General features: G+C 39.5%; 1 protein-coding gene across 1 annotated transcript in view; it reads right to left on the bottom strand.

Annotated features, from left to right (window-relative positions):
* Positions 1-1,390: 1,390 nt before the first annotated feature.
* Positions 1,391-11,026, bottom strand: part of slc4a2b (solute carrier family 4 member 2b) — a 42,774-nt gene continuing 33,138 nt past the window's right edge. The window contains 13 exon segments of the mRNA XM_035652512.1: positions 1,391-3,566; positions 4,333-4,506; positions 5,138-5,307; positions 5,414-5,667; positions 6,616-6,782; positions 6,892-6,981; positions 7,619-7,840; positions 8,282-8,476; positions 9,258-9,406; positions 9,587-9,793; positions 9,904-10,120; positions 10,553-10,737; positions 10,864-10,972. Coding sequence (XP_035508405.1) covers positions 3,486-3,566; positions 4,333-4,506; positions 5,138-5,307; positions 5,414-5,667; positions 6,616-6,782; positions 6,892-6,981; positions 7,619-7,840; positions 8,282-8,476; positions 9,258-9,406; positions 9,587-9,793; positions 9,904-10,120; positions 10,553-10,737; positions 10,864-10,972 — 2,220 coding nt within the window. The 3' untranslated portion in view covers positions 1,391-3,485.

Below are 11,026 nucleotides of genomic sequence, written 5' to 3'. Positions count from 1 at the left end.
CAGGACACTTTTCAAATAGAGCCGGTCTAGACCGAACTCCTTTTAACATTTACAGAGACCCAACAGTACCACCATGGCTCTTGAATTCCACATTTCCCAGTTCAGTAATGCCGCTCCCAAATAAGACAAAACTTACTCTGTCGTTTCTGAACTGACATGCTGTGGAGTCGACCGTTCCTCGTGGGCAGTTGGAGGCTCTAAGGTAGAAGTGGTGGTAGATGTATTTCACATCAAAACCAGACTGAAAGAAAGAGATGGAGGATTAAGTCTGAACTGTAACAGCTTTAAGGAGTTGTTCCTGATAAACACAATCTTTAATGATTAGAGCTTTTCCTGAGGATTTTACTCACAACAAAAGATTAACACTGATTCTGAAAAAGCAGGCATACTTGTACACTACCTCGATGTCTGACTTTGTGAGACTTCTGAGGAAGAGAAAATGGTGCTGGATCCCAACATGAGAATTTATCTTGTGCAGTGCCAGATCCACTCCTTTCCTGTAGGCTTCAGGAAGTTTATTGTAATTCTTTTCCTGGGCATTAGAGCAAAAGAACAAAGCTCCAACGCTGAACAGCAGCAATAAAGCAGCCATCTTTCTGCCTGTGTGTGTAACAATAAAGGGCGAGGGGATAGTGCAACAGACCGCCCCCTCTGTGTTGTTTTCCTGAACAGGAGAGAACATCCAGCCCACTTTTTAACTGGCTGAAAACAGTCAGTTCTTTTCCAAGCCTCGACTGAATTGATGTCTAACAGATTTCAGCAGGAGGGATTTCCCAGGGGCCCCTGAGAGCTCAATGCAGTGCAACTTAGAAAACCCGACAAAAGCAACCATAAATGCTGAAAAAAAAAGTTTAGTCTGGGCATTCGTCCCTTTTTTAAGTTTCTCTTGTTTTGTAAATCATTTCTGTAATATTCTGTGCAATCTGAAGTGTGTATCTGTGTTTGGTTGTGATTTCTGAATTTGTTTTGGGGCTTTTATCCTCCTTTTTTTGATAGTAGTGAATTGAAAAATACATGCATCACATGCATCACTGGAACAAAATAACAACCAGACAGCAAGCAATACAATAAACATTTAAAAGGCAGGTGGCTTGGTATGTCAACAAATCTCTTCCTGGTCAGAAAACAAAAAAAAAAAGGTTAATATGCTATATGGTACTTTTTAACCAGTTTTTTTTAAGGCCACTTTAAATTTCTCTATAATGCACTATATGCACTATTCCTTTTGTCCTAATGCTACAGCTGAAGATAGACAGGAAAGGGGGAGCGAGGGGATGACATGGAGGGCAAAGGGGCCACTGCAGTGAGGACCTCTACCAGGTGAGCTACTGTATGTTGTGTATATGTATTACATAGATAGAAAGGAATTAGGACAGAACAACTGCCAGAATAAATAGAAAATAACTTTTTATTTGTCATCAATATTTCAACCATTAATGTACACGGGAACATCAGCAATAGCCTCTCGGACTCTGTATTGCTTTTGAAATGGAACAACAATTTGTATCAGCATTTCATGACTTTGACAGATACTTTGGCATACACAGACAACCTTCATTTCATCCACAGGCACAATAAGCAAACATAAAACTGACACTGTACTGCCTACTTTTCATTAACATCCCCTTCATTGTCCATGACCATGATCCAGACAAATGTGAGTGTACATTATTAAAAAACTGTGACATACTCCAAATGAATCTTCAAAAAAACAGCAATAATGCCTCATAATGCAACAGATAAATAATAAAGAGATGTTTGATTAATGAGCCTCTCGAAAAGTGCAAACTATTGTAACACGTGTGTCTTCCTTACAAAACACAACAGACACTTGTAGCTGATCACTTCATGGTCCCACAGGCACTTGAGATTTTGTGCAATTTTGTGACACCAAACAGGCACAAGATCACAATGACAGTCAGGCTGAGACGGGCCAGTTCAGAGGGAAAAATAGTGTCTGAAATACACACTTGAGAGTAACAGAGGACCGAAAATGTATTATTTGACACAGTCAAAGCTTTAACCAATCCATGTCACACTGATACAACATGACACAAAACAAAAAAAATACATATATATTTATATATATGTATATTTTTAAAAGCCTTCCCTCTCAGTAATGCATGAATATTGAGATTGTCTACACAGCTTGTGTGGAAATTTGGTCGACTAAGTTCACATGAGCGTGAAATGAAATGTTTAAACAATTAGTCGATGCCCAAAAAATAATAAAGCTAAAACTAGGAATGTTATACTATGTAATTTTATTAAGGTAGGCTTATAATGTTAGGAGACGTTGAGATGGCTGAACTGCAGCTTATTGTTCTGATCACAAAACTATTTACACGAGACATTTGGCACTTGGACAAAGAAACTAATAAATTACAGTGATTCCCATAAATCAACCAACACCAAGTGAGACCTCAAAACAAACTCTACATTAGTACATTAGTGCCCTAAACATGTGCATGGAGACATTTAGAGTATATTCATTATGCCACTGTGTTAATTTTCTACTAAAAAAAAACAAATGTGTCATGATGACAAACATGATGTCATGGCATTAGTGTCATGAGAAACTGCCTGTTCATGTATTGTTTTTGGTACGCAATCATCACAGTCCTGCAATATCTCCCTCTGATGGTGATCTTAATACACTGCAGATACATTATTTGACATAAAAGCCCGACTTTCATCTAAAATTGTTTGAGTACAAAACAGAAAAGACTGGTTACAGAAAGGACAGGTTAAAAATCAATCACAGAAAGTCATTTAAGAAGCAAAACTAAAGCAACACTGATATTTATGAGATTTGAGAGGACACTAAGGAGATAAAATGATTACATAAAATACAGTCATTGTTCAGATTTGGTGCCTTAAAAAAAGTGCTACGAGCTTCGGGAGGCGGGTAAAGTGATCGACTGTCTAGAATAAGACAGCATGAGGGGAAAAAAAACAACCTTTTTATCTCCTTCATAAGGCGCTTGGTGAGCTTAAAACATGAACAAAGCGACAAACTTGAAAAGCAATAACTCGGCATGTTAATATAAAGAATAAATCCCATATATCCTCCACATATTCAATGTGAATCAGAGCAACCTTTCAGGGCTAAAAGTTAATCAGTCTTCTACTACAATCTAATATAATCGCGTTTAATTTCGAGCTCGAGATCACATCATTTGATTTGGAATCTCTTGTCCCCTGAAATATATATTTTTAAAAAACTATATTATAAGTGAATGTGAATCTGTCTGATCTCCTCTGTTGGATTTTACTCTTTCACCCCAACGATCTGATAAAACGCAACTTAAATAGTTAACCAAAGTATCAACCACCCAGACCTCTGACATACTGTACGTTCACAAGTGATAATAAAGAGGTGCACAGTGATGTGTTTCAGGACTCATTGGTCGGTAGTGATTGAAGGATTCTAGTTTGTCCTCTGTAAGGAGTTGAGTGGTGATACGAGGGCTTCTTAAAAAGGGTTACACAGGCATGTGCATCTCCGAGTACTCATCGTGACACTCGCGCTCATCAAACTTCGGTTCTGCGTCGTCCGCATCCAGCTGGAGGAGGAAGAGCAGACGTTAGGATTAACATTTTCTTAAAAGAAGAAAATACTATGAGGAAGTGTAGTTAGACTATTAGTCCATTTTCTGTATCTTCCTAATGTTTAGTCTACTAAAGAAATGACCTACCTTTCCCAGAATGCCTTAGAAATAAACTATTTTTAATTGAGGCCAAAAATCATGGTAGTAGCATTGGAAATACCTCAGCTTGACACCAGATTGCACATTTAAATGAAATAATAAAGAAAGTAAGTGAATCACAAAATGCTGATATTGCCCTTTTGTATTTTTATCAATCAACATTCAGACGAAAAAAAGGTATTACATATAAAAAGAACTTCAAAATAAATGAATAAATAAAGCAGACTTCATGTGACGCTCTTGATCTTTTTACTAGCTCCTGTTTTCAGTTCTTCTTCATCTTTGTGATGACATAATTCTGTATTTATTTTTACCACCTTTAAAAATATCAGGCTCTCAAAGTTTCACCATTATGACAGATATTAAAATACACTCGTGTCCAGGGCCGACCCTATTCAGCTACAGGAAGTTTATAATAATAAGAATGTTTATGTTTGTTTGTTGGTTTAAGAACCAGAGCTTATTTGGTGTAAAATGAGTACTCCTGGTCCACAATTCTCTTCCTAATAGTTCCTATTTGGAGACAGGCTTGCTGTTAAACATCTCTATAACATTGCTACTGCTGAGGTTGTGGTCGCAGGTGTATAAAGAAGCATATTGCGCCCTCCTGTGGTTCACTTACACATGCAATCTCTCTGGTGGTGAAGATGCGGCGCAGCAGGAACATCTTGACAGGGACGGTGAGGATGAGGACGAAGGGGAAAGCCAGCGATGCCTGCGTTGACATAACGGCCCACAGGACGCCCAGACACACCAGCTGGATGCAGGTGAACAGATGCATACGCAGCGTACGGACCTAGAGGAAACAGGTTCTTTATGAAAACTCTCACCAGCACTAGTGTGAGATAAAAAATTTGTAATGCCATTTTAGGGAAAATCAATTAGTCAATTAGTCGATTAGTCATCGCTGGAGCCAAAATGCCAAATATTCACGGTTCCAGGTTTGTCTCAGATTTTTAATAACTGAACATTTTAACAACATTTTATCAACTAAACCATTAAATAATAAAATCAACAGCTAAATCAATACTTAACTTTAATATATTTTATTCCTGCACTCAATAACACAATATAATAATATATTTTATTCCTCAGATTTCTAAAAACTGCACCCTTTTAATGTTTCATAATTGATCCTATGACTAGAAAAATTATCTGAATGAACAGCTTGTGTGATTTTTATGATCATGTCATTTGATTACATCTTTATTTCTTGCACCTGGAACCTTAAATACTTTATGTAATGACTAAATCAGTGATTCCCAACCTTTTTCCTTGAGACCTTCCTTGACACCTTTGAGTAAATTGATGACCCCTGACTAAGTGACATATTTTATATTCAATCAATGCATTTTTAACTTTTCTTACACCCCTTAAAATCAAGAAGGCCTCGCAACCCTAAAATAAATAACAATATAACACTCTACCTTGCGCACGTAGGTGTGGTCTGGGTGATACTTTGGTGGCATGAGCAGCAGCATCATCCGCTCTGTTAGCTGGATACCATTTAGGGACATCACACCCATGTAGAGGAAGATACCAAACAGCACCGCAAGGGGGATCTGACGCAGCAGCTTGCCTATCACAATGGACATACCTGGGGAGGGGAAGCAATGGGAGATTAAAAGCTAAACATGTTTAAAAATGTACTTTTAAAAAGTTAAAATTATTGAATTGCCTTCAATAACTGGAATGACACTCACCAACCATGATGGCCACCAAGAGCCCGGTAACCCTCTGCTCCTTCACCTCCTGGATGCGAGGCTTGTCTCCGGGGGCGACGGCCTTACTCATGACAGTAAGGGCGTTGACGTGGGTCACTGAGCGAACTGTCGCGGCAGCCATCCACGGCAGGCCGAACAGAGCCGAGCAACCGCCCAGCACCACAATCAGCAGCAGGTCCAAATGGAAACCAGAGCCCTTCACCAGCATCCGCTCCTTCTTACTCACGATCAGGCTGAAGGAGAAACACAGACGTAAACAACAGGGTCTGAGTAAGTCGACCACATTTAATTAATTAATTAGTTAAGGATGAGTGTGCTGAAGTGTTCATAGCAGACAGCTGCTTTATTCAGTGTGTACTAAATGAGCTGCATGCTCTTTTAGATTTTAGAAAGAACGCCTTTTTCAGCACCCATCTTTCCCGTCAATATTGCATACAAGGGAATTTAGAAATACAAAATACCGTAGTCCAGAGTGATACAATAGTACAATGGTGATAATTTGACGATATTATACAACTGTGTTGCTTTAGTTTAGCCACTTTTGAATCTGAATGTTTTAGCAATGTATACTTACATGATTACAGTTCTTTGGCAGCTGCATGAAAAAACTGTTGTAATAATGTGTTTAATGTATTAATATTTGTGCAATGATATAGTCAATCCTTATCAAACTGTTATAGTTAAGTTGCTTATCTAACTGTAGCTATTCAGGGACATGGATATTTAAAGAAGTTAATAAATAAATAAAAACATTGCTTTTTAGACATCTAGAATCTGTTATTACTATTCCACTGACACTTCTTCTGCAATGTGCACTACTCATCAGAGGATTAAACATATTCAAATGATGGTTATTAGTGGTTATGGTACTGAGATATTTCTGTTTTTGCTTTTAGAAATACATACCAGAAGAACCAGTGTGTAGCATTTACTGCCTTTAATATATTCATTATTGTACTTCTTTCCACTTTTTGATTTTAAAATCAGATTGTGTTTTTATTTATGTAAGGTCTTCTATCATTTAATCATCTGGAAATTGCTACAAGACTATGAATCTAACTGTAAAATCCTGTTATTTCAGATTCAGGTTGTACAGTAGAGATTAGTTCAACTCTATTATGTCATAATGTGGAGTAATTGCTATGATATTTTCGCGCAGTGCAACTTCCAGCGTAACTCACGTGGTGATCTGAGTCTCCATGAAGATGAGGATGAAAACCAGGAGAGCGGGGAAACAGCAGGCAAACATCATCCAGATGGGGAATTCACCGTTCGAACCCAGAGGATTGATGATCCAGCCACGTTTATGGGGACTCGTCACAGAGAAACCTTCAGGAACGCTCAGTTTCTAGACAGAGGACGATGACAGGAATGAGGAAGAGGATGATGATGGTCTGTGTCTGGGAATCTTTCAAAAACCCCAGTGTCAAATATTAGTGATAATATTTGTGTCTTACCTGTGTGTATGTGTCGTTTATACTGTAATCCACCAGCACCATGATGAGGATGGCAATTGGTACACCGAAGTCTCCAATAATCCTGCGAAGCTAAACACCACAAGATGCGAGTTTGAGCAGAACTGGCAGCTTCATATATTATATCCAAAAATAATCAAAAAGGTTTACATGTCGGTATTACACAATACTAATCTGGCTGTGTATTCTGGAGCACATTTGTGCTGGAGCTTTAAACTGCGTCACAGTAAAGGAAGAAAATCATGTGATACGATTGAAAAGCTCCAGAACGGCAACTAAATTGACCTTGTGGTGGGATTGTTTTCTCAACTTATGTTTCCAATTTCAACTTTAAAGCCTACACAGATGGAAAGTACTTACATAAATATGAACCTACAACCAGCAGCAGGTTAGCTTAGCTTAGCATTAAGACTGGAAACAGGGGTGGAAACCGCTAACCTGGCTCTGTCTGACAGTAATAAATCTGCCTAACTGCACCTTTAAAGCTCACTAATTAACACTTTATATCTTGTTTTTGCTTTGGTCTTTGGTCTGATTAAACAAATGAGTATCTAGTCTACATTTCAGACTTAAATTGTAGTGTCTCTGGTCCTAAAAACATACATGTAACCTTGATATATGTGATGGGAGGTTCAAGGAAGGTTAAATAAATATAAAGGGGTTGATGTTTGCAGGACAGATGTTTATGTAGATGATTCTTGCTGCTCACCCTTCCGGGGAAGAACGAGCTGTTCTTGAACTTGCGCAGGTAGAAAGCGATGAAATATGTTCCGGCCATGAGAACCAGAGAGAGCAGCGCGGTGTTGGGCTCGCCTTTGACCGTTATCTTCTGGGTGCTGTTGCTCGGCATGAATGAGATAATTTCTGCTGAGGAGTTCTCTTCTATGCTGCTGTTGAGGGAGCAACGTTTCAGGGGGTGCTCCTTGAAAATCTACCCGTGGACACAGAGGGTTCAAATTAATGCATAATATTTCACTACAGAATACACACACAAATACCTATGCACACCTATGTGAATACTTTCCTTGAAGGGATTACTGTATAATTGATTACTCTTTTTAGGTACCACAAATGTGATTAACCTGTCGCCAAACGCATTTCAAGTCTGTGCCATAAAAGTCTAAAAATAGCAAAACTTCAAAAACAATAGCCTGGATAAATAGTTAAACTCTTAATCCACTACACTTTCAAGGCCAATCAATCTCTAAAGATTTCAGGTGCACTTGTTAGAAAAACATACTCATTTCGACCCCGAGGTTTGAATACTGTCCAAAGATTAGTCAGTTCACTTTAGTGTCAGGGAGGTGAACCTGCAGCGTGCCAACAAAAACTTTCTGTAATCAGGAGTTGTTATTTCAAGTCTCAGGTATACCCTGCCGAGCTTGATGAAGGTCTCGCAGATGAAGATGAGGGAGATAAGGAAGGAGAAGATCTCCTGGGTGAAACGGGAGACGAAGCGGACCAGGAAGCTTCCCTCGAAGGCCACAGTGACGATCACGATGATGATGAGCCAAAACCCGATCCAGACACGGCCCGTCAGGTACTCCATGTCGTTTGCTTTGCAGAACTGTGAAGACACAGAGCAAAGACACTCTCTTCATCCACTGGAAAATGTTCACAGCAGCAATAAAAAGTTTTTATACTGCTGAAGTTAGAGAAGTTCTGATTATTTTAGTGTGAGTTTGTTTTGTCTACTGGTTTGAAGTGGGTGGGCTAAGTTGGAGAAATGTGATGTCAAGTACTTTGTGCACTAATCAGGATTTAGTATCAAACAGTCGGTTATGTTGCCAAGTCACAATTTTCTTGCCAAGAGTTAGAGGAGATGTACAACTCTCATATCTGTCTGCTAAATATAAGGCTACAGCCAATAGCTGATTAGCTTAGCTTAGCATCAAGACTGGAAACAGGAAGAAACAGCGAGCCTGCCCCTGTCCAAAGGTGACAAAAAGCACCTTTTAGTAAATCGACAAGTGAGAGTAAAAACCACAACATGTCGTTTTTACACTTAAAATGTTAAAAAAAAACCTAGATAAAATATGTTAGTGAGATTTAAAGGTACTGGTAGGCCAATGTTGTTACCTTTGGACCCAGTTTCCAATCATTATTCTAAGCTAAGCTAACCAGCTATTTTCTGTAGCTTCATATTTAGCGTACATCAATCTGCTCTTCTTATTCTTGATAAGACAGGAAATAAGCGTATTTCCCAAAATGTTGAACTATTCCTTTAACTATTTACTTTTACAGAGAAATAAAAGTATTATGGTCGATGAAAGAATATATGGTAAACTAGATTTTTAAATTATAGGCTACTGTTACTGTCCAGAGACTTACTATTTATCAGCACTTACACTGTAAAAGGCTTCTTCAAAGACCAGCAGGGGTCCAGAGAAGCCCACAACGAGTAGCGGCTGCGCTCCGAGCAAGCAGAAGATCACACCCTGCACTGCTGTTGACACAATCAACTCAGAAACACCAATCAGACCTTCCGTCTTCTCACCTAGAGATAAACAGGCACAACAAATTAACACCACAATGAGCACAGACAAGGTTTAAAAAGGTGTAACAGATCATTGGCTGAACCATGAATGCAAAAACATAAAAAAAGTATTTGACATTTGAGACGAGAAGCTGTGAAATCCACAGTAACTCGCCTCTTGCTTTCCCATGTGCAACTCACCCAGTAGGCCTCCGAATGTTATGGCTGGAGAGAGGGCAGCAAAGTAGATAAAGATAACGGCAGCCATGCACTGACTGTTCAGGGCGTCCTTGAAGTCACTGAGGTACTTTGGGTAACGGCGCCGCACATCTCGTATCAGCCCACCAAAGGGACGTCCGGTGCGCTTTAAGGGATCGTCTGACTTTTTCAAGGGTGTGAGGAGGGCCTCTGCATGACGGGAAAGTGCAGGATATTAATTAGCATAACAGGAAGTCACAAACAGCAACTTAAATTTTCTTTGATAAAGCCACAGGTATAATATATGAGGAGATGCTCACCTTTTTCTTCAAAGCTTTTTGGCTCCTTGGCCATCAGTTTGACCCCCTGCTCCTCCCGCTTGCGCAGCATCTCCCTCTGAAAGCGGGCCACAGAGCGCAGCAGCTCATCGCCTCCCATCTCTGAAGGCGGCAGCACGATGCTGCAGTCCAGGAAGCTGTTGATGGCGTTCAGCAGGTCCTGCCGGTCGTCTGCCAGGTAGGCTGCTTCGTGAAATTGCTGGACGGCGATTCAGATACAGACAAATGTAATAAACTGTATGTAATGTAAATGTAATGTAGAAAATAACCAATGAAGAGGACATGTTTTAAGACATTTATTATGTATGGGTTCTGTGACAATGATTAGACTGATCCTTACAGAACGGAAGTCAGTCCAAATATCCCATTATTTGAAATCTATTTACATTAGTTAATTTTACCAACCCCATTTTAGATCATCAAACAACTAAGAAAAATCTAAATCATGAATGATAATTTCAAAAAGGTTTGTATGCATAAAATAACAGATGTGGACTGATGAATTGTAATCTAGGCACATAGAAAAATTGAAAATCGTGTCCATAATGGCATAGAGGGGAAAAATAAATATTATTTCTTATCTAATTTTTTGTAGGTTAAATCTTTCATATTTAAATAACACCTTGCTCACCTTGTCAGACATAAGTGTGGAGATGGAACGTCCTATCTGGTGATAGTCCATGCTGGTGGTGGGGGGTCCTAGCAAAACAAAGAGAAACCTGACCGGCACGGGGACCTCAAGGACAGACTCCAGCTCCACCGCCTCCTGCAGCCGCACAAACGCCATTGTGGGCTGCTCCAGGAAGTCCACGCTGCCTGAAAGACGATGGGACATAAAAGTCAACATATGGACAGCACTACACACAATGAAAAGTGATTTCTAAGTTGGTATTTTAAGTTCTGTGTGTGGTTTTCAAGGCTTTAGTGGGAGAGATAACTCACCCACAAGAACAACAGTGGCCTCAGCATTTTCAGGAATCTTCTCCAGCAGCTTCAGCTCATGTTTGGATTTGGACCGATGCATACCGGACATCAAGGTCGGCTCCTTCTGCTGCAATGGAAAGCAAAGTGAAATCAGTATAATGACGAACACTTAAAACTGGTA

The sequence above is a fragment of the Morone saxatilis genome, unplaced genomic scaffold (assembly GCF_004916995.1).
Source record: "Morone saxatilis isolate NCDOM2014 unplaced genomic scaffold, NCSU_SB_2.0 Contig0, whole genome shotgun sequence".
Taxonomy (NCBI): Eukaryota; Metazoa; Chordata; class Actinopteri; family Moronidae; genus Morone; species Morone saxatilis.
Note: the sequence above shows the minus strand (reverse complement) of the source record. Positions and strands in the feature narration are given on the sequence as shown.